Below are 24694 nucleotides of genomic sequence, written 5' to 3' on the forward strand. Positions count from 1 at the left end.
GAGGAGGAGGAGGAGTTGGAAACTGAAAATTACTCGAGAGAAAACAGAAAGCAGGCCAAACCTCTGGGGCTCATGGCAAGGGAGGAAGGCAGTAATGAAGTAGAGGCCTGGGCCTCAGAACAGGCCCTGCAGGCATGAATGAAAATCCACTCAACAATTCAACACAGGCTTGAAACATCAGGTTTTAAGCTGAGACACTTGTTCCTCATATGTGACTAACACAAGTAAAAACTGCACTGGTTTAGACAAACTAACCCCTTCGGCCAGGTGAGGTGGAACACACCTATAACCCCAGCACTTGGGAGGTGAGGGCAGGAGGACCGCCATGACTTTAAGGTCAGCCTGGGTCACATGGTGAGACCTATCTCAAGAAGAAAAGGAAAAACTGTCCGGCATCTTTGTTGTTCATTTGAGATAGAGTCTCAGTGTCTAGACCTGGCCTGGCCTGGCACTCGGTAAGGACATCAGGCTGTACTCATATAGATCCGCCCGCCTCTGCCTCCTGAGTGCTGGGATTAAAGGTGTGCACCATCACGTCCTGCTCAGTGGTGTTTAAGAGCCTTAAATGAATTTGAGTGATGACCTCAGGAGCCCCTAGGTGGAGCTGTCCTCCCTTGGCGGAGGTGTAAGAATGGTGACTGGAAGCACCCACACCATCTGAAAGCCACTTTGCAATTCTATGAGAACAAAGACGTCAATCAAGCTCCCCCCCCCCCCAGGCGCTTGTGGTATGTGTCCATCCTGGGACAAGCCTGGCTCTGGAGCTGTAATGTCACTAACTACAAGGTTTCCATTGGCAACACCAAACATAGAGCCATTGACCTCAAGGTAAAACTGTTTGCCCTGCAGGTAGCAGATATGCATCTTTACATTGGAGGCATCACTACCATGACTATATGTGGGTGTGCATTTGGCAGTGCTCAGTAATGTTCATGGACTTCACGAAAGTAGGATGTGGTCAGTCTGCAGGAGCCACAGCCAGCCTCAGTGAGTAGTAAGGGTAGAGTGGGAATGGGGGAGGGGAGGGCAGCTCTGAGAATGAAGGGATGCTGATCATCAGGCTGAGCATGGACCCTGGGCCAGGAAGAACACGCACCGAGGTGCTCCTCTGGTTTTCTCTGCCTGTGTCTGGCCCAGCACTAACTTTCATCTCCAAATCTCTGGGGATTACATGGTTTTTAGTTTATGACAGCGCTGTCCCCCTAAGGGGGAAGGAAGAGATGTATCTGATCAGTTAAAGACCACAGAGGAACCCATGAAACCCTTTGCCAAGAAGCAGAAATAGTGGGGGTATAGTTCCCGGCCGGCACTCTAAAAGACTGCATGATGACTGCTCCCGGTGAACAGAAGGGGACAGAAACGTAGGTGAGCTCTGAATGAGCTGCGGTATGAAAAGGTCAAGACATTTGTTAAACATGGAGATGGCTATGAAACAGTTCAGGAGTGCCAAATAAACTAATTAGTTAAGTGAGAAATTAGCTGGATCATAAGCAACACTAAATGGACTCAGCAGGCATTTAAACATATTCTCTCTCTCTCTCTCTCTCTCTCTCTCTCTCTCTCTCTCTCTCTCTCTCTCTCTCTCTCTCTCTCTCTCACTCACACACACACAAAGAAAAAGTCATAATTTGAGAGGGAGTTGGGGGCACGGGAGGAGTTGCAGTGCGGATGAAAATGATATAAGCCAGGCGGTGGTGGGCCTTTAATCCCAGCACTTGGAAGGCAGAAATAGGTGGATCCATGTGAGTTCAAGGCCAGTCTGGTCTACAGAGAGAATTCTAGGACAGTCAGGGCTACACAGAGAAACCCTGTCTCAAAGAACAACAAAACAAGACAAAAAGATGTAAATACGGAACTCATGTAAAAAATTCTCAAAAAAATTTTTTTAATTTAAATTTAAGAAAAAGAAGGGGAAATGATATAAAATAATAGCTGGTCAGATTGGAGAAGGATGGTCAACATGATCTATGCTGTGCCCCAAGAGTATAGATGGGGCTATGTAAATGTCCAAAGGTATGGGCCTGCACATCACTGATCCCAAGAAATGCCATCTCTACAGGGTAATATTTCCAGCACACTGTTGAAAAGCTCCAGATACACTACTTTTCTCTCAGCAGTGTGGCAGAGGGTTTTACACTATTAACCCAGCAGTGTGGCAGAGGGTTTTACACTATTCTCTCAGCAGTGTGGCAGAGGGTTTTACACTATTAACCCAGCAGTGTGGCAGAGGGTTTTACACTATTATTTCAGCAACATGGCAGAGGATTTTACACTATTAACCCAGCAGTGTGGCAGAGGGTTTTATACTATTAATCCAGCAGTGTGGCAGAGGGTTTTACACTATTATTTCAGCAACATGGCAGAGGGTTTTACACTATTAACCCAGCAGCGTGGCAGAGGGTCCCAGGATTGAGCGTGATCCCCACCGTCCGCTCTGCTCACCTTTCTCGGAGGAACGTACAGCAAGCGTCTTTGATGCTCTGGAGCTGCAGGAAGCTTGCCCCCATCAGCAGGGACTGCACATTTTGTTGATCTATAGCAAGGTTGCCATTATAAGCAAAGTTGATGAGAGCCTCCAGGGCACTGGAAGGAAGAGGAAACGTATGAGAAGCATCACTTGGACAGGCCACTTGGTCCTAATTGAACTGATATGACTCCCTGTGGTGGTTAAAATGGCCCCATAGGTTCATATATCTGAATGCTTGGTCATCAGGGAGTGGCACTACTTGAGAGGCATTAGGAGTGGCCTTGTTGGAGGAGGTGTGTCACTGGTGGTGGACTCTGGTCCAAGCCCGGTCCAGTGTCTCTCTTCCTGCTGCCTGCAGACCCAGATGTACATCTCTCAGCTACTCTCCAGCACCGTGTCTGCCTGTGTGCGGCCATGCTTCCTGTCATGATGACATGGACTGAACCTCTGAAACTGAATTAAATGTTTTCCTTTATATGAGTTGCTGTGATCCTGGTGACTAAGACGCTACCTGAAGAATAAATGAGCCATGTTCAAAAATTCACTTAGAGGCTGGAGAGATGACTCTGGTTGAGAGTGTTTACTGTGCAATCATGAGGACCTGAGTTTGGACCCCAGTACCCATGTGGCAAGACAGTGTCCTACAGATGCCTGCAGTTCTGACTTGTAGGAATCTGATACACTCTTCTGGCATCCACAGGTACCTAGTAGAGGTACACTCACACATGTACATATACTTATACATACATACATATACACAAATAAGCAAATCTTTTTTTTTCTTTGGCTTTGGTTTTTGGAGACAGGGTTTCTCTGTAGCTTTGGAGGCTGTCTTGGCTCTCGCTCTGTAGACCAGGCTAGCCTGGAACTCACAGAGATCTGCCTGCCTTTGCCTCCCAAGTGCTGGGATTAAAGGTGTGCGCCACCAACACCTAGCTAAGCAAATCTTTTGAAAAATCCATTTAGCTGAGTTGAGTGTGGCAGCACATGCTGATCATTCTAGCACATGTGAGTTTGAGGCAGGAGGATACCAAGTTCAAAATCCAGCCTAGTCTATGATGAGACTACATTGCAAAACAAACTAACAAATCCATTTTGAGACTATATTTAAATGGAATAACTATTTCAAAGACTCATCCTAGCCAGGTGTGGTGGTACACATCTTTATCCCTGGCTCTTAGGAGTCAGAGGTAGGGTGGTCTGCTTTACAAAGTGAGACCCTGTCTCAGAATAAACAAACAAACAACAAAAAAAACAAGAACTAAATAATTGTCCATTTAGATAAAATTGTACAAATCATAAGATGATTTGTTAACCCTTTCTCATCTGCTTCAGTGGCTTCATGTTTACTGTTTTGGGTGGTTGCTGTATGAAACTCAACACTAAAACATGTTCTAATTTATTGCCTATATTAGCAGGCACCACAACTATTATCCTCTTACTGTCATTATAATTTTAAAAAGTATTGTTGTTTGGAGGTAATTTTAGAAAGAAATGTCTGCTATTTAATTATTTAAGTTGAAGGCTAAGCATGGTGTATGCTTGACTTCCTGTTCTCCTGAGAATGAAATTCAAATTCTGGCCATGGAGCGCTGGCCTTCTGCAGTGCCTTATCTCACTGTGTCCCAACTCTAAACACACCCTCACCTGTCGCCCTGGCAAGAAGGCAAACCTCCTTTCATTTTAGCCTTTCCTCAGCTCACTGACTGAGGAGCTCATCCATCTGCTAACTACCACAGTGTGCATGGAGCTGTCCTACTGCACACGGTGCACACTACAGGCCTTCGGGTGGTCCAAAGCTCGGCTGGAACTGCCCCCCCCCCGGGAAGCACAGTGGGAGGGGTTAGTACCTTGGGTCCATTCCTTGCATTACAATCTCATCCTGCTTGCACTCCATCATGTCGTTAGTAAACATAGCATGGAAGTACGGGATGGAGGCTGCTAAGACGATCCGGTGAGCACTGAATTTGTGGTCCCCGATCTGTGGGTCGAAGAAAATATAAAGACAAATATTGAGAACACACATACAAAAGTCCAATCTTCCCCTTCCACAGCTTACCGCTCTGCTTACTGCAGTGACAATGAAGACGTCCCAGGCATCACAGACAGGGCTTATCACAGAGACCTTCGAGTATTTAAAATAATATGCTGTTATGGTGGAAGAATGTAAGCATTCTTCATTTTAATGAGTTATCGTGGAATATTAGTTTAACTGTGTAAAGATGTGTTGCAGGGGCTGGAGAGATGGCTTAGTAGTTAGGAATGCTCACCTCTCTTATATAAGACCAGAGTCTGATTCTCAGCACCCATATCAGATAGCTCATAACTGTCTGTAACTCCAGTGTCCCCCTCTTCTGACCTCCATGGACACCCCCCCGCCCACGCATACACTGGAAATTTTTTAAAAGATTTATTTATTTATCACATATACAGTGTTCTGCCTACATGCCAGAAGAGGGCACCAGATTGAATTGTAGATGGGTGTGAGCCACTATGTGGTTGCTGGGAATTGAACTTGAACTCAGGACCTCTGGAACAGCAGTCAGTGCTCTTAACCTCTGAGCCATCTCTCCAGCCCTACACTGGAAAAAAATTTTAAGGGGGCTGGAGAGAAGCTCAGTGGTTGCTTTTTCAGAGGATTTGGGTTCAATTCTCAGCACCCACATGCCACAAGCATATATGTAGGCAAAACACCAATGCATACAAAATAAAAATAAATTAACTTTAAAAAAAGATGTTTTTGTTGTGGAACATGTAAAGATGTGTTGCATTTGTTTACCTTGCCTGCCTGAGTGATCAAATAAAACTTGAACAGGGCGGGCGGTGGTGGCGCACGCCTTTAATCCCAGCACTCGGGAGGCAGAGGCAGGCGGATCTCTGTTGAGTTTGAGGCTGGGCTGGACCGACAGCCTCCAAAAACAATACAGAGAAACCCTGTCTGGTAAAAACCAAAAAAAAAAACAAAAAACAAAAAACAAAAAAACGCTGAACAGCCAATAGCAAGGCAGGATGACTTCTAGGCAGGAAGATTAAGTAGGAGGAAGAATCTAGGCTCCACAGAGACAGAGACAGAGAGAGAGAGAGAGAGAGAGAGAGAGAGAGAGAGAGAGAGAGAGAGAGAGGGAGGGAGGGAGGGAGGGAGGGAGGGAGGGAGGGAGGTAGGGAGGGAGAGGGAGAGGGAGATGCCAGGGGTCAGCCAGCAAGCCTGCCAGCCATAGAGGAAGCAGGAAAGTAGGACATACAGAAAGAAAGGTCAAAAGCCCTGAAGGAGCCACGTAGTAGTGGCGCACGCCTTTAGTCCCAGCACTCGAGAGGCAGAGGCAGGCAGATCTCTGTGAGTTCGAGGCCAGTTTGGTCTACAGAGTGAGTTCCAGGGCAGCCTCCAAAGCTACAGAGAAACCTTGTCTGAAAAAACAAAAGCAAGCCCTGAGGGAAACAGGTTAAATTAAGTTAAACCTGTGGGACAAGCCTAAACTAAGATCAAGCATTCATAAATAAGAAGTCTCCATGTCTCTATTTGGGATCTGGTTGGCATCCCAAAGAAATGCCAGCTACATATGGTGTCCAATGTGGAGTCTGAATTTCCACATAAGGCCTGAGAAAGCTGTAAACAAGCAAGCAAACAACATAATGGAAACAACTCCTTTAAGAGGTGTGTCTGTGCAGCAGAGCTCTTGAGTAGCTGGCACACTAAGCCGAAACAACAAGCTAAGTAAAAATGCCTACCTCAGTGCAGGCACCAACTTCCTAGAGCTGGGGTCGTTAAACGCAACTCACAGTCAGGCTTAAGGCTTGGCTTTCACAGACCCAAAGAGGTGGTAGAGCCACCCGCCCGAGACACATGGCGGAGGGCTAGCTGTCACTTAGTTTAAGGTTTGACTCACAGGTCAGAGAATGCTACAGGTGCATAGTAAAACAGGTTCATACCAAAACCAGCTTTAAACAGGCTACAGTGTGCATAGGTGCTGAAGAAAGAAGAGAAAATGGGTATAGACAGTCATAGGAAAAATAGTTTTAAAATAATTAGGTCTTTAAAGGAAGGGTAAAGTAATATGAAAAGAATAAGCCACGAAAAGATGGGAAACACACAGGGCATCTGGATCCTGTAAGGTGCTTTGTAGACTTTGAATTTTTTGATTGCTGGTGAGTAATGGCAGCTGCTGGGAGACATGGGATTGATTGTAAAAGGAACTGCTGAATTAAACATGCCTAGATACGTAAGGGATGTCTTAACTTTAAAAATGGAATTCAGAAAATGTATTATGTTGGGGGAGAGGTTATGCTTTTGTTTCCATAGGAAATGGAAGGCTGTGGATTCCTTCAAAATTAATAAGAGGTCAGATTTGATTGGGGGAGACCCCCCGAAAATCTTGGCTACAGACATAAAGAAATAAACCTAGAAAAAAAGCCTACAAGACAGGTGATATATATACTGATCCCTGGACATGGGAAACAGCTCTGAGACTGGATGAGACATTATAAATCTTGTCCTCATGACTTATTATTACATGCCATCCTTTCATAAGACATGGATACAGATTTATATTACAGTTTGATTATACAGTCTAAATAGACTTAGAAAGTCAACAGATGACTTTTACCTGCTCAAACATAAAACAAAAAATCATCCTTAACTGATTCATGCACACCACACAGTCCATACTTATGTTAATGCAGATATGTATGCTAACCTTTGAAAGTTTGTGTTTTCAGAGCAAGGGGCCAGGCACCAAGAAAGTAGATAGCCCAGGTGATCCAGTCTCTCAGAATGTATTTGCTGAAGTTTCCTCAGAGTTCTACATCCAGAACAGCTTCAAGGCTGTTGGCTGAGATGGGCCTGGTTATTCTAGCCAGGACTTGACCATTATTCTAATTTTCTCAGGGTTCCCCAAAGATGCTGACGGGAAGCAGTCTAGAGAACACAACACCTACAATCCTGAGAGATGTGGTGGATGGTTTTTGGTCATTCAATGCGTTATAGATGTTTATCACTGTTTATGGGGGTTGGTTACAATTGTTCTTAGCCACGATCAGGGAGGATACTAAGGAAAGGAGATTAGATTCAAAGATTTCTTTCTGAAGACAAAAAAGGAGGATATAATATAAAAATGAGATAAAAAGGTGAATTGTTGAGTCTACTTTTTTTTTTCTTTTTGGTTTTTTGAGACAGGGTTTCTCTGAATTGTCTTGGAGCCTGTTCTGGAACACGCTCTGGAGACCAGGCTGGCTTCAAACTCAGAGATCTGCCTGCCTCTGCCTCCCAAGTGCTGGGATTAAAGGTGTACGCCACCAACGCCCGGCTTGTTGAGTCTACTTTTAAACAACCACTCGTCTCAATTATTTCCCACTGGTATGGAATTTTGTATACAGATACAAATTTAAGGTTATTTTTTGTTAGAACATACTGCAATATGCTTCTACTCTTATTTAAGGTATTGTACCTATGCAGCTCATTCAACAATGTAATGTAAACTTCTAGTCCTTGAAAAGTTATTATTGTAAGGATTCAGGCATTATGCTGGCCTGCCCCTGTCACCTGGCAGAATGCACTCAGGCAGTACCCTGGTCAGCATGCAGGTGCAAAGGACCCCTTTAAAAGAAAGACTCCTGAGTTCGAGGCCAGGCTGGACCGACAGCCTCCAAAACAATACAGAGAAACCCTGTCTCTTTACCTCTTTTCTCTTTCGTCCTCCCTCTTCCCTTTCTAATAAAACCTCTCACTTAAGCTCCATCTGCCTGGTGTGTTTGTCCCCCAACCCGGTCACCCTCACTGCCATGGAATCCGTCAAGGTTCCCTTTGTGCTTTGTCATAACAATTACTACAAACTATTTAGGATAATAAAGAAATGCATGTTAGCAGTTAGTCATCTATAACAATAAAACCTGTAGTCATATTAGGTATGTTTTCAAGGTCACACAGAGATATATTTTAGATAGATACATGATCTTCAAACACTTCAAAGACCTACAGAACATTACATTTAAAATGTTTACTAACATAAGACCTTTCTTGATAATGAGACATGTCTACTCCTGGCAGCATCAATCTACTTCAAAAAAGGATGAGGGGCATCAATGAACCTCCATATGGAGTTTACTTTCTTTGTGGCAAAAGCTAGCCATTTGGGTAAGAAACTGCCCTTGCCTTGACTGCTAAAGTGATACTATCCAAATTATACAAGCAGGACACAAAGAAAAATGACTGCTGAACTTTGCCAAGACAGGGTAGGACAGTCCTTCAAAACTTCCTGCTTCACAAAAAAGTCTGTCAAATATTCTAGGCCTATAGGTCAAAGATGAATGCCTCAACATTGCAGAGAAACCTTGGGTGACTGTTCAGGCAGCCAGATGTCTCTGTCATTTCTTAGTTCTGGAAGCCGCTTACTCTGCACTTCCAATTTACTCAGGTGATATTTTATCCTTATTGGATCTTTGATGGAGCTAAAGACTAGGTAGTTATAGTTGCAGTTTTTCTTAGAAGATAAATTAGGTACAGAGCTTTGGACTCATCATTAATGGAGTATTTTCTCCAAATATGTCAAATACAAATGGACTAGACATTGTAAATGTAATTCTTACCTGATATTGTTTAGTTTTATTGTATTAGAGTTAAAATGTTTCCCTTTTATTTAGACAAAAGGGGGGAAATATTGTGGAATATTCCTTTACACTGTGTGAAAATATTTCACTGTGACTGGTTTAATACAAAGCTAAATAAATGGTTAATAGCTAGGAAGGATTTTTACAGCAGAGAACTCCAGATGCCAGAACTCAGAGGAAGCAGCATAGGTAGTAAAGGTAACATAGTCCTGAGTCAGGAAGTAAACTATTAGAAATGGGTTAATTCAAGCTAAAAGAGCTAGTTACAAACAAGCCCAAGTTATCACCCAAGCTTTCATAATTAATAGGAAGTCTCCATATGGTTATTTGGGAGCTGGCTGGCAGGAGAGAAAAATCCATCTACATTAGGCTCATAGCTCAGAGGTACAGGGGCTCACTGAAGTCACCACATACATGAGTGAATAAACACATAATCTTTACAGACAGATTAAACTTCAAAAATAAGCTAGAAAGAGGGTAAATATTAAGATCTTTTAGGAAAAACAGCATACCATGGCAGATAAGAACATCTGGGGATAATGGCACAGATGGACCGCCAGGTTTAAGGCTGATTTGGTCTATATAGCAAGTTCCAGGCCAGCCAGGGCTACATAGTGAGGCCCTGTCTGGAAACAAAACAAAACAAACACTCTGAGGGAAGACTACCAGGTTCAAATCAAGGTTCCATCTAATTACATCTGTGTACCTTAATTATTCATTTGTAAAATAGGGAAAACAGTACCTCTCTCAGGGGTTGCTGTGAGGGTTCAATTAGTTAACATCTGCAAAGCATTAAAACAATGCACCACAGTCCTTGATAAATAAAAATTAAAAAGATGTTTTATGGACATTATTTTCATGACTTTCATGGAGAAGCTGTTAAACTATGTGTTCTGAGGGTCAAATCTGCCCTGCTTCCTGTTTCAGTACGGCCTGTGAGCAAAGAACAGCTTTTACACTTTTAAACGGCTAGGGGTAAAAGCTAAAAGAAGACTAACATTTCCAGATGCTGTGGTCTGGAGAGGAAGCATCGCCCATGGCTCACATGCTGAAGGCTTGGTCTTGAGTTGATGGTGCTATCTGGGGAGGACCCTGAAGTTAGGATGAGACTGGCCTGGAGGAAGTGCGTTCCTAGGGACGGTGTCTTGGCCTGCCCTTTCCTCCTCCATTTTCTGCTTCCTGTGTACCATGAGGTGGGTAGCTCTTGCTCTGCTTCACTCTCCCCACCATGAAGGTCTGAATCCACAAACAGAATAACCCTCTTCCCTAAGCTGCTTCTGTCAGGCGTTTGTCATAGTAATGAAAAGCCTGACACACTGGAGGCCAAAATGGAAAGAAATTCAGATTTCAGCATCATATATTGTCCATATTATGCTCGTACCCTTGTTTCTTCTGTGTGGTACTCGGAATTGAAACCCTGATCTTGTACACACTAAGTAGGTGCTCTGCACTCTGGCAAAGTTCAGTAGCTGTGAGTGACCAATGGCCTACAAAGCCAAAAATAGTTACTATCTGCCCTTTTATAGAAAATGTTTGCTCTAGAGTCACAGGGAACAAATACAGAAAAGGAAGTGACCACATCCTCTAGAAAGAAGGAAGTGGGGATTCTTATTTAAGACCCTCCCCCTAGCCCTGGGAATTTCTCCCTAGGACCTCTCCATACTGCAGTTTTCCTCACTTTCCCTTAATTAATCTAAATGTGCTCTGCTGAAAACAAACACCCTTGACCTCATCACGTCCGACCTTCTGCTGGTGTTCATGGGCTGTCTTAGCTAAATTAGCAGAAATTATCGCAGGTTGTAGAGTTCAACACTGATTCTACACAAAATGCTTGCTCCTCTGTAGATGCAAATAAGATGAGCCAAAAACAAAGGTGTTTATACTGGATGACGTGCCTTTTACTTAACCAGTCTCATGGAGTTCCAGCGAGCCTTGAACTTACTGTGTAAATGAGGCCAACCACGGATTTCTGAGTCTCCTGCTTTAGCTTCCCAAGTGCTAGGATTATAAATTTCACCACCATGCCTTTGCTATTTGAGACAGGGTCTTGCTATAGCCCTAGCTGGCCCGACAACTCACCAAGTAGCCCAGGCTGCCTTCAACTCACAGTAATCCTCCTGCTTCTGTCTCCCAAGTGCTAGCATTATAGGCATGTGTCAATATACTCAGTTCAATAGTACAGTCCTTTTAAAACTTTTGAAAAAAATTTATTTATTTATATTTTATGTATGAGTGCTCTGTATGTATACCTGCAAATCAGAAGAGGGCACCAGACCTCATTACAGATGGCTGTGAGCCACCATGTGGTTGCTGGGAATTGAACTCAGGACCTCTGGATGAGCAGCCAGTGCTCTTAACCCCTGAGCCATCTCTCCAGCCCCGTTATCTTTTTCACACACATAAATACAGATGCCCACAAAGGCTAGAGGTACCATATTTCCCTGGAGTTGGACTTACAGGTGTTTATAAGCTACCTCATATGGGTGCTGGGAACTAAGCTGGGTACTCTGCAGAGCCACTCTCTAGCCCTATTCCAGTGTTTCTTTTCGTGTTACAGTCTTGTGTCTGAATATATATGACAGGCAACAGAACACAGCAATTGGACTCTTGGACATGTATCCTAAAAAGAAAAATGCACCATCTTTTGCGAAAGGTCCACAGCTTTGTTTGTAATACTTGAAAATGAAAACACCCTTAAAGTAAGTAAATGACTAAACACACTGTGGTACATGGGATGCTACTAGGGAATATGAGGAAAGAAAAACGGCCAACACAGTCAACTTGGGCGGATTCTATGGCATTATGCCATGTGCAAAAAATGAATCTTCAAGTGCCGCACCTGCTGTGACTCCACAGGACACTAAAATGAGGGTGAGGAATAAATGGAGCTGACTGTGCCGGTGACCACCTGTGGCTCCAGACACACAGGAGCATGAGGCAGGAGAATTACTTGGACCCAACAGGTGAAGACCAACCTGAGCAACATAGTAAGGCCTGAATGAAACAAAAGAAAGGGCAACTTAGTGTTAAGGGCATTTGCCGCTCTTCCGGAAGACCAGAGTTTGGTTCCCAGCACTCATGTTAGGTGGCTCACAACCGCCTGTAACTCCAGCTCCTGGGGATCATCTCCCCATGAGGAGCCCAGCGATCGGACTCGGACTCCAGGCTTCTCACCTTCTGAGACGAGTACACTCAATATGTAATATTGCCTGCTCAGGTCGATTCCCATCATTTTGGGCAAAAGCCCAACCTACCCTATCTGCTTTACTCAGTTCTAACACCTCCACACCTCTCCTTTAAGCTGCTGGAAATTCCCCAAAATGTCTCCATCTTCTCTGCCTGCATCTTTATCTCCCAGTTTTCTGCCTAGTGAATTATTCTGCAGCTTTGGATTCAGCTCAAATGCTCTGAGGCCACCCATGATTTCCAGACAGTCAGTGCTCTCTGTCATGTGGCACTGGTACAAGCCTCCAGCACATGTTGCTTTATCCCTTATGAATATTCCTCCATCCAGGTTATATTCTCCCACATAGGAAAGATTGTATCTAGTGCATGACATGTGGTTCATGTATAAGTGTACTTAATGAATCCTAAAGCTTTTCTCATTAAAAGGCTCCAGACCTGAGATAGATAATAGAATCGTCAACAAATCACCTTTTGAACTGACTCCCTCTGACTCCAGACTGGTAGAATCTCATCAAGGTGGGAGGTAAAGGTGGCACAGTTTAGAGAGTGCCACTCTCCATCACCATCTGAAACTTCAGCTGGCATGGTAAGGGCCAGGCTCTGGGCAGCTTGACTTCAAGGCTACAGTGCATTCAGTACTGAGGAAATAAATGAGCTGCTTTTTGTTCAGATGGGCTTCTAACAGGCTAGTGTGTAAGAAACTGTCAAGGAAGAAGGGACCGTCTTTTCTGTTTAAACGCTAGTGATCCACCCACCAGTCCAGAATACTGACAGAGGAACACTGTCCTGCTCACCATAAGCAGAAATGATATCAGCCCTCAGAAACTCACAGGGCTGGGAAACTAATGGCAAGCGTTTTCTAACACACTAGGTTCAATTTGAGGTTTTAGCAGTGTTTTAAAGTACATTCCACCAAAGAGGGGAGGGTCATGGTGGTGCATGCTTTTTTTTTTTTTTTCTGGAGACAGGGTTTCTCTATGTAGCTCTGTAGACCAGGCTGGACTCGAACTCACAGACTCACAGAGATCCGCCTGCCTCTGCCTCCCAAGTACTAGGACTAAAGGTGTGTGCCACCACCACCCAGCTGGTAGTGCATGACTTTAACCCTATCAGTTGGAGGCAAAGGCAGGTGAATCTCTGAATTTAAGGCCAGCCTGGTCTACAGAGTGACTTCCAAGATAGACAGAGCTACACAGAAAAACTCTCAAAAAACAAAAAAAAAAAGAAAGGAACATTCCAAACCATTGATGAAGCTTTGGTCTTTCTACTTTATGGACCCCACTATGGTCAGGAAGGCAGTGAGACAGTGGCTGGCCAGTTGACAATGACAAGCATATTCCCAGCCTTTCCAAAGCCTCTCACCACCCATATCCAACACACTAGAATGAGAGGAGAGGGAGGGAGAGGAGGGCAGAGTCCTCAGGAATCACTACATCTGACTAGACCAACATCACGTGATCAGAAGCTATTTCTTACTGGTTCAGAGTCCCCATCATGAGAATCCAAGTTCCCAATATACATCCATCTCACCTTCCACCTTGCTCCACTAAGACCGACTTACGTGAAACAACCTGATATTACTTCCAAGCCTGGGCCCTGGAGTACCCTCTCTCCCCCTCAGCCTAGAATGCCTCTTCCCATGGAACAGGCACAAGCCTTCCATATTGTATCACCCTGTGATTTCCTCTAGGCTACTGGTTACATCTCTGCAATCATAGAATTTACCACTCTGAGGTGGACTCATTCAGTGAATGCTGCCCCTCGCACAGCTAGCCAAGAACCACGCACAAGTGAATGTACTTGGACAGTATGCTGACTAAAGGAACATCACAAACATAGCACCTCAGCAAACACTTCTGAGCATTCAAAGAACAGGAGGGAAGGGAGGTGCGGATGCTTCCAAGGCTACCCCCTAGAGGAGACGAGAAACAACACACCCTACAGTTAAGAGCACGGGAGCAGAGCTTCTGGGCACAGCACCTAAGCATCACTCGGTCCGGTTCAGCAGGCTTGTGGAGGGCCCTAAAATTCTGCATTTCAGACAGGTTTCCAAGCAAAGCTGATGCTAGTGGTCTAAGGGCAACAGTCTAAAGCCTCCTTCTATGGAAGGGACACTAGAAGAGGAAATGATTAACCACACCAGAGGGAAAATGAGACTCACAGACACTCAACTTTACACAACCACCCATGTTAGGTTACGGCAAAAGAAGGAAAAAAACATGGGTCACTTCCAAACAGAAACACACAGTTGGCAGAGAGAGAGGTGTATGGACCTGTGACCAGGAGTCAACACTAAACACAGATGCAGCCGGGCGGTGGTGGCGCATGCCTTTAATTCCAGCACTCGGGAGGCAGAAGCAGGAGGATCTCTGTGAGTTCGAGGCTGGGCTGGACCGACAGCCTCCAAAACAATACAGAGAAACCCTGTCTCGTAAAAACTAAACCAAACCAAACAAAACAAAACACAGATGCAGAGTGCTCTAGGACCCCAGGGGCTGCACACACCTATGATGGCAACACTCGAGAGATGGTGGCAGGACCATGAGTTCGAGGTCATCTGTGACATAGACAGTGTGAGGCCAGCAAGGGTCTATGAAACCTTGCTTCACAGGCAAACAAAACTGCTGCTCTACAGAATGGGGAGGGCTTGGTTATTTGTCTCTCCTTGAGAAAAGATGAAAGGAGCCCTGAAGCATGGACATGACCCTGCCCAACAGATGTGTCTGGAAATTTCCAGGGCAGGAAGTCCTGGGGGATGGAGAGCGCAGACCACAGCCAGCCAGTTACTGCAGGAGGCTGTGGTCAATTAGGGGAGAAGAGCAAGAGGGGCGAGTGGAAAGTCTCTGGTAACCGAAAACACAGCTGAGAGTACTAGAGATGTCAGTTGGGGCTGCCTGCCAGCAACAGAGGTCCATAAGCGCCTTTCGCCTGCCCCTGAGTCAGCAGGATTTCTATGAGCTGCTTAGAATAATCAGACAGTCATTTCTACCAGAAGCCTGTTCCTAAATCCTACTCAACACTAGCCACCACCTGATGCTTCTGAATCTTCCCACTCCCTCTTGGCAATGTGAAAACTTACAAACTAGTCTAAAAAACAAATAAGACAACAACAAGAAAACAGGATTTACCCCGAAGCACTAACCGCTGCACAGCTCTGCTCCGTTCCTGCTCCCCCGACATGTCCAAAACCTGATTTTCAGCATGAGAAGAGAAGCCTTTCCTGGGGCTGTGGAAATAGCTCAGTGGTGAAGAGCTTGCAGCACAAGCACAAGGTCCTGATTTCAGAACCCCAGCACCACATAAAAACCAGGGTGAGGTGGCATGTGTCTGGGATCGCAACCCTGGAAAGGCAGGACAGGAGGATTCCTGGAGCTCAGTGCTCACCCAGTCTAGCCCAGCTGACAGTTCCAGGTTGGGAAGTGTAGAGCAACTAAGAAAGATACCCACTGTTGACCCCTGACATCCATATGTATGCACACACAGGGACACACACACACACACACACACACACACACACACACACACAGGAATGAGATGAAGTAAATTAAGAATATGAAAGGACTGCCTTCAAGAATGGGCCAAAATTAGTTGTTCTTGCTCTAGCTGTTTCTACCATCGACCCTGAACAAAAAGAAGGAAAGTGCAGGTAAAATCCTGTGCTCTCCTCAGCACTGGGGAAGACAAATTCTACCTTGTATGCTACAGGTTGACTCTTAACACTCTGCTTTGGTTCCCACATAAGTGAATAACTACTGCTTGGCTTCATTCATTTATTCATAAAGGTATGCATTTGTTTTGGTGCTGGGATTGAAGCTAGGACCTGAAGCATGCTGGATATATGCTCTACCCTAAGCTATTCCTCTAGCCACTCAAGGTATTTAAAGAGTCATAGTGTTAAGTAAAGAATTAGGCCAAGTGGGGAAGAGAGAAACCTTGGCTGACTTCATGGACTTCCTCTTTTGTGTCTGGTTATTCTATTCTTATCATGCCAGCTCCCTGTAGGTTCCACAAAATAACAAGCACGTGCCTGCCTCTGCCCCTGAGCTCATTTGTCCTTCTGCTGTACACCACCCCCCCACCCCCGATGTAACAGATTACTCCCAGCTCGTAGATCATTATTCAGAGGGTCTCTCTGGCTGCTCTGACAAAAACAGCATTCTCAGGCTCCTTATTCTATTTTAATGTCTTCATGCACTCATCACTACCGGACATTCATAGCAGTTTCTTGGTTTACTGCTTGCTATTCCACTATGAGCACAAGCTTGCATTCACAAAGACTTTCCATGAACATGCAAGACAGAGACAAATCTGTTGAATAAAATTAAAAGCCACCCAGAAAGAGCAGGATCAGAGAGCTGAATATGCGTGTGTGTGTGTGTGTGTGTGTGTGCGCGCGCGCGTATGCATATACATGTCAATCTGTTGGATACACAATGGTCATTTCTCTTTTTATTGTTTGTTTGTTTTTTTGTTTTTCAAGACAGGGTTTCTCTGTATTGTTTTCGAGGCTGTCCTGGAACTAGCTCTGTACACCAGGCTGGCCTCCAACTCATAGAGATCCACCTGCCTCTGCCTCCCGAGTGCTGGGATTAAAGGCATGCGCCACCAACGCCCGGCACATTTCTTAAATTCTACAAGAATTCTCTGGGAAGGCCAGCAGGATGACATAGCAAATGTTTTATCAAGCACGTGCTGTATAAGACTAATGACCTAAATTCGATAACCTGAACCCATGTAAAACCCAGAGGTGTCTCATGAGCACTTGTAATCCTACAGTGAGATTGGTGGCTTGGACAGGAGAATTCCCTAAGCTATTGGGACAGTTAGTATGGAATACACAGTGCTACAGCAGAAACAAAAGAAACTTGGCCTCAAAACAAGGTAGGAGGAGAGAACCAACTCTCAAAAAATAGTCTTCAGACCTCTGCATACTTATGAACACCTATTATATAGATATGTTGGTAAAAACAAGTTTCAAACCCTGCTTCCATGGGTTATGAATACTCACAAAACTATAATTACATAACTACTATTGTAAAAAAGTACCACAAGATATATAAAAGACAGAGGATGGAGCTGTGTGTGGTGGTGTCTGCCTGAGATACACAGCAAAAAGAAAGGATGGGGAGATTGCTCAGTGGTTAAGTGTTAGCAATTCTTAGAAAAGATAGGAGTTCAATTCCTAGCACCCACATCCAGTGGCTCACAATTGCCTGCAATTCCAGCTCCATGGATCAGACTCTGTTTCTGGCTCGCAGGTACCTACAAACACATGTATATACACAGACACATAAATAAAAATTAAATCTTAAAACATGTGGGGCAGAAGGTGGGGGATTGGCACACACCTTTAATCCCAGCACTACGGAGGCAGAGGCAGGAGAATCTCTCAGTTTGAGGTCAGAGTGAGTTCCAGGACAGTCAGAGCTACACAGAGAAACCCTGTCACGAAAAATCAAACCAAATGAAAACAAAGGGGACAGGGAATAATGAATGAACATAAGCTAAAGCCAGCTCCAGAGTTTTAACTGTGCACAATTAGATGGATGGTTTGTCACCCCTCCACAAAGAAAACAACGGGTGGCTCAGAAGGCTGAGAGGCCAAGGGCTGGGAATGTAGCTCAGTGGCGCAGCATTTGTTGTCAAGGGCAATAGGGTTCTCATTTAGACACAATGCGTACAAGAATGCACAATACAAATGGAAATGAAGGTTTATTACTTGAAAACAAAAACAAGGAGCAGAGATATAGATCTGGAGATAAATTTTCAATGGATAACTTATTTCAATGCTAACATGGAAAACTTGATAACACAATACACTTTGCTGATCACCATAGAGCTCTACCAAGGTAGCAAGACATTTAGATTTTATAAATCAGTCGCAAAGAGTAAGCTCACAGCAGGTATCATATAAATATGTCATCTCTCTGAAGTCAACTTTTTTTCAGGTGGGTGAGGTGGGAAGGCTTTTAATCTTAGTAGTAGGGAGCAGAGGCAAATGAATCACTTTGAGTTCAAGGCCAGCTTAATCTGTAGTGAGTTTGGGGCTAGTTAGTGAGCCTATGTCTAGAAAAAAAGTTCATTTAAAATTAATCGGTATGTATAGTGCACGCATATGTGTATATGTGTGTATACAGGTGCACTTGCCCATGCTGGTGTAAGTGGAGACCAAAGGTTAATGTCAGGATGTCTTTCCTTGATTGCCTTTGCATCTTTTTGTTTGTTTGTTTGTTTTGCTTTGTTTTTGGAGACAGGGTCTCTTTGTGTAGCCCTGGCTGTCCTGGAACTCACTGTGTAGACCAGGCTGGCCTACATCTTTTTCTTTTTTTTAAGACAGGATCTTTAAAAAAATTATTAGAAGCCAGGCAGTGGTGGTGCACCCCTTTAATCCCAGCACTCAGGAGGCAGAGGCAGGCGGATTTCTGTGAGTTTGAGGCCAGCCTGGTCTACAGAGCAAGTTCCAGGGCAGCCTCCAAAACAATACTGAGAAACCCTGCCTCGAAAAACAAACAAACAAACCCCAAAAACAAAAACCCCTAAAAATTATTAATATTATGTCATTGTCATCATCATCATATCATCAAGACAGGGTGTCACTATGTAGCCCTGGCTGGCCTGTAACTCTTTATTTTTGATTTATGAGTACAGAGTATTTTGTCTGCATGTATGTTTGTGTACTATGTGCATGCCTGGTGCCCAAAGTGGTCAGAAGAGGGTGTTGGGTCCAGTGGAACTAGAATTACAGATGTTTGTGAGCCACTAAGTAGGTTCTGGGAATTGAATCCAAGTGTTCTACAGACCAAAAAGTGCTCTTATCCCCTGAGCCATCTCTCCAGCCCCCAAGATAGGGTCTTTTAGTGAACAGACGCTGCTATTTCAGCTACAATAGATGACCAATAAGATCCAGGGTTCATCTAAGTCCACTCCTTATCACTGCCCAGGTTTTATGTGTGTTCTGGGGATCCAAGCTTAGGTCCTCATGCATGCACACCAAGTATTTTATCCACTCAGCCATCTCCCCATCCTAGAGGGCAATTCTTTTAAAGTGACCTTTAGAGCTGAGCTAATACAATTTGTATTACAGGTGTTGGTTTGGTTTTTGAGAAAGGGTCTCATATAGCCCAGCCTAGCACTGGAATTACAGGTGTGCACCACCATTCCTGGTTTATAATTCAGCTCTTAACAGCTGAGTTAGCATACTACCTAAGTTAGTTACTTTTGCATTGCTATGGTAAAATATCTGTCAGGAGCAGGTAAGGGAAAGTTATTGCGGCTCACGATTTGAGGAGATGCAGTCCGTCGTAGTGAAGGCATATCAGTGGAAGTGTTGAAGCCACTGATCTCACTGTGTGTGTTAGTTACCCCCCACTTTGGTTTTGATTTTGTTTCCTGTAGTTAATTTTCTATTGCTGTGACCATGACCAAGACGACTTACCTATAGAAGAAAGTTTATTTGGGCTTACAGCTCCAGAGGGTAAACAATGACGGCAGAGCAAAGGCATGGCGGCAGGGGGAGGCTGAGGGCCCACAACTTGAATCACAAGCAGGAAGCACAGAGAGTAATTTGAGAGCGGCTCAGGTCACCCCCCAGTGACATACTCCCCCATCATAAGATCACACCTCCTAAATCTCCCAAATGCTACCACTACCAAACACCAAGTATTTAAATGCTAGAGACTATGGGGGATGTTTCTCCCATAAAACACCATACTGTGTCCAGAGTCAAGAAGCAAAGAGTCAATGCGGCTCCTTCCTTTTCTCCTTTCCATTCAGTACAAGACCACAGCCCAGGACACAGCCCCACTCACATTCAGGGTGGGTCTTCCCCCCTCAGGCAAACCTTTCTGGAAATTCTCTCAAAACACACCCAGAGGAGAATGTGCTCCATGATTCCAAATCTATCAAACTGACAGTGAGGTGTGACAAGGCCAACACAAGATCACAGATAAAGCGTGGGCAAGATTAGTTCTTAGTGTGAAATGTCTTGACCATTGTATTTGGATCCAAGGCAAATTTGGACTTAGTGTCACAAAGCCCTATAAATAGTGACTCTGAATTTGAACTCAGCTCACTCTACATGGTGAGGTCATATTTGAGAGAGAGAGAGAGAGAGAGAGAGAGAGAGAGAGAGAGAGAGAGAGAGAGAGAGAGAGAGAGAGAGAGAGAGACAGAGACAGACAGAGAGACAGACAGAGACAAAGACAGAGAGACAGAGACAGACCGACAGACAGAGAGACAGACAGACAGACAGACAGAGAGAGAGAGAGAGAGAGAGAGAGAGAGAGAGAGAGAGAGAGAGAGAGAGAGAGAGAGAAGGGTTCATGAGATAGCTTAGTGAGTAAAGGCATTTGCTGTCAAATATGACTACTTGGGTTCTATTCTAGGGACTCAATAAGGTAGAATGGGAGAAATGACTCCCACATGTTCTTGCCCCTCCACAATAATAAATGAATGTATTTTAAATTCTTAAATGAAAAATATGTATATATACATATAGAGTATATAAATATAGATAAAAACTTCTTTTGGGCTGAGCATGTGGCTAATACTAATAACTTAAGAAACTGAGGAAGAGGACTGTCAAGGCCAATCTGGGCTACATGGTGAATTCTAGATCAGCCTAAGCTACAGAATCAGACCCTATCTCAAAAACAAACGAAACCAAAAAGCAATTTATTTAGTGTACATGTGCACATGGATGAACAGGGTGCACATGTGTGTCTACACAGGTGTGGAGGTAAGAATACAGCCTTTGGTGGCATTCCTCAGGTACCCCCCTTTTTTTTGAGACTGTCTTTCACTGGCCTGGAACTTGCCAAATACAGTAGGATGACTGCCATTGAACCCCAGATAGTCATCTGTCTCTGCCTCCCCAGTGTTGGGATTACAGCATGTACCACCAGCCTTTGGTTCTGGGAGTCAAGCTTGTCTTCAGACTTACAAGTCAAGCACTTTACCAACCAAGCTATCTCCCTAGCCCATTTTAACCACTTTTGCCTATAATGACCTATTATTCCATGAGTAGCTTGGTACTCTCAGCTTCAAGTGAGACAGAAAGGGAGTTTGGAGCCTTTCATTAACAATGTGAAAATAGCCAGTCGTTGGTGGTGCACGCCTTTAATCCCAGCAGAGGCAGGTGGATATCTGTGAGACTGAGGCCAGCCTGGTCTACAGAGTGAGTTCCAGGACAACCTCCAAAACAATACAGAGAAACCCTATCTGGAAAAAACAAACAAAAAAAAAAAAACAAAAAACCACCAATGTGAAAATATTCAGCTTCATGCAGAGATATAAAACTTTACTAGTGAAATTCAGATTTTAATAGTAACTTCTCCTAGGTGGGTTTTTCATTCACTAACCAGAGTAACAGACTCGGGTTCACCTGCAGTAGCCTGGAAATTGAGAATTTTTCACGAAGTCATCTTTACAGCTTTTCTTTCTGTGGCACTAGAGACTGAAACCAGGACCTCCCTTAAGCTAAGTGAGTGTTCCAGAACTGGACTCATCTCTAGCTCCTCAGTCATACCCTTTAGTAAGAGAAACTTCCAATCCCTAGATACTGTATGTGGGTCACAAAGCAACTGCAACTGAAACCTACTCCGAAAACTTCAGCTCTACAAAGGTCCAATAAAACATACTCAGGCCAATAAGCTACAGCTAATTGTGTTTGTTTCACACTTGCCTTTGCCAACAGTTTTGTTAGTATACAGCCACACCAGTTAGTTCTTAGATGTATTGTGCGAGAGTGCTTCTCAAGCAGTGAGCAGCCACAACTGAAACTGTATTACCTACAAATCCCCAACACCTACTAGGATGCTACCCTGTGGCTCACACACACTTTGATTCATTCATTTTGTTCCCATCTGGAATAAATAATGATGCAGTCAGCTGTTTGGATATTCTCCCTATGGTCTTGCTGGCACACAAACTAACCGCAAAGAAGCTGGATGGTTTCATGCCAAAGAGACAACGAAGAGTGCCAAGAGCCAACAAGTTGGCAAGGCAGGAGCCATGCTTGTTAGTTAGAAAAGTCTGGGAACGCATCATTAGAAAAACTATGTGGTTTCATTCTTCCATCATCAAACTGAAACAAGTGTACCTAAGGAGCAAACAAAGGAGTCTCATACACAAAACAGTAAAGGAACTGTCTACAAAGGAAAGCACCCACAAGCGTGGGCTTCTGACGTTCACCCTGCCATGTTCCAGAAGCGCCAGGGTGAACCCCATGGGATTCAATCTTCAGGTAACAGGTTTTCCAGACTGCTGCACCTCCAACTGTCCAAACCCCAGATATCAGGCAGTGCTATGTGCATGTGTGCATTCTCTCTCTCTCTCTCTCTCTCTCTCTCTCTCTCTCTCTCTCTCTCTCTCTCTCTCTCTCTCTCTCTCTCTCTCTGCTTAGTTGATGTCCAAATGTTAACAGCATTACCCATAATGTAATTCAAATGAGAAAGAGATCAAAACCCTTTCCCCCTTCCTCTCTCCCTTTCCCTACTGGTTTGAGACAGTCTCACGTTGCAGCTCAGGCTAACCTGGAATTTACTAGGTAGCAGAGGCTGGCCTTGAATTTGTGTCAACCCTCCAGTTTCAGCCTCCCATGCTGGGATTACAGGTGAGAGCCACCATACCTAGGCAAAAGTAAACATCTATGAGTATCAAATTCTTATCACAAGTGCCTGCTCCTCAGGGAGTGTATTCTTCATCTCTAGCTACTTTAAAAAGTCAGAGAAAGTCTCGGGAATAAACTGTTTAGTGAGTACTCAGAAGTTTAAAGTTTTGCATGCAATGTCATTTCAAAATCAAAAGAAATCCAAAACATATGTCTCCAACTGGTCATGACAGCTCACATCCACAATTCAGTATTCAGAGGCTAAGGCTGGAAGATCAAGTCTGAGGTTGTCCTTGCTACACAGTGCGTTTCAGGACAGCCTGAATACAGAGTGAGAAAACAGCAGAAAAAGTCTTCATTTTCCTTTCTGCCGCAACAGATCTGGGGTGTTGAATTAAGACACACTTGCATCACTGCCTTCCAGGCTCACAAGCGACACTGAAGATGGGTTGGTCGGTTGTATCCTGCTCTTCTTCATGCCATCTGAAGCGCAAGTGTGTAACCTGACAGAGGCCACAAGAGCACTGCTTCACCCATACAAAAACAGCTATGCTGGATCTCAGCTAATACAGTTTTGTGCCTTGGACAAATCCCTTAATAGCTTAAACTTCAGGGTCTTTCAATCTACAAAATAAATGGCTTTAATAGAGGCTTCTGTGGATTCTTTTTAGCATGGTTATCCTAGCTCTATAATTATCCCTGTGTAATACACTACACTATACATAACAAAAATGGCATGCACCAACAAGTCTGACTTCATTTCCTTCTCCACCTACTCTTCTATTACAAACAGGGCACGATTCCAGACTCGCATGTGCAGACTTAAAACCAGTTTCAGTGAAAATTCTGTACCTGGATTTAGTAGATCAAAAGAAAATATTCTAAACCTGTGGCCTTCACTCATGGAAAAGACATTTCCTTCTGGAAACTAAATTCTCAGATCCTGGTTCAAACTTTAGCAGGGACAGGAGACATGGTTGTCAGGTCAAATGTCTGCCATACAAGACCCTCTGAGTTCAGCCCTTAAAGTCCATGTAAAGATAGAAGAATGGACTCTACAAAGTTGTACTCTGACCTCCACATACACCCCCACACCTACCCACACATCACACACACACACACACACACACACACACACACACACACACAGCCCTCCCCCCTCTCCTCTAAGCATATAGGTCTGAATACTAAATACACAGATTTGGTGATACTCTCCCCTTCTGCTTTCACAAATATAAAAAAGGGGGTATGTGAGTGAAGGGCAAACAGAAACAAACCACTTGCTGACTTGAGATCTCATGAGGGAAAACGCTCCCTGAATCTGGGAGTTGGGTTTCTGCCCAACTTGCTGGACCCAGATGAGCCAGAAACACAGTCTGAACCCTGGACTTCTGTTAGAGACATAGAGATGAAATAGGAGGAGGAGATCAGAACCTCCATGGATACAAACAGCTCTATCCAGACCTCAATCACATCCCATAGGTTGCCAAGAAATCCTGTACTACCCTCCTAGCCATTAAGGGAAAAGGACTTGCCAAAGAGAAGAACCATGGGTTTCTGTTTTGTTTTTAGTAAAAAGTTCAGGTTATTAAAAATAAAAAGGGGGTTTTATCTCTTTTTAATTAATTAGTTTAGAGACAGGGTTACATTATGTAGCTCTGGTCTGGAACTCACAGAGATCTATCTGCCTCTACCTCCACGGTGCTGGGATTAAAGGTGTGTACTTCCACACGTGGCAAAAAAAAGTGATTAAAAAAATGAACATATTATTCTTTCCTGTCACACTCCTACTCAACTACCCAACAGGCTATCAAGGAATTTAAGTTTAAATA

At 44.1% G+C, this 24694-nt stretch overlaps 1 protein-coding gene across 2 annotated transcripts in view; it reads right to left on the reverse strand.

Moving 5' to 3' along the window:
- The window catches only part of Klhl18 (kelch like family member 18), a 57228-nt gene that overhangs the window by 28214 nt on the left and 4320 nt on the right, over positions 1–24694 (reverse strand). For both annotated transcript variants that reach the window (XM_005074984.4, XM_013117087.3), the window contains exons 2-3: positions 4318–4448; positions 2443–2583 (exon numbers count right to left, since the gene is read on the reverse strand). In XM_005074984.4, coding sequence (XP_005075041.2) covers positions 2443–2583; positions 4318–4448 — 272 coding nt within the window. The remainder of the gene's footprint in view (positions 1–2442; positions 2584–4317; positions 4449–24694) is intronic.

Source organism: Mesocricetus auratus, unplaced genomic scaffold (assembly GCF_017639785.1).
Source record: "Mesocricetus auratus isolate SY011 unplaced genomic scaffold, BCM_Maur_2.0 Super-Scaffold_100691, whole genome shotgun sequence".
Taxonomy (NCBI): Eukaryota; Metazoa; Chordata; class Mammalia; order Rodentia; family Cricetidae; genus Mesocricetus; species Mesocricetus auratus.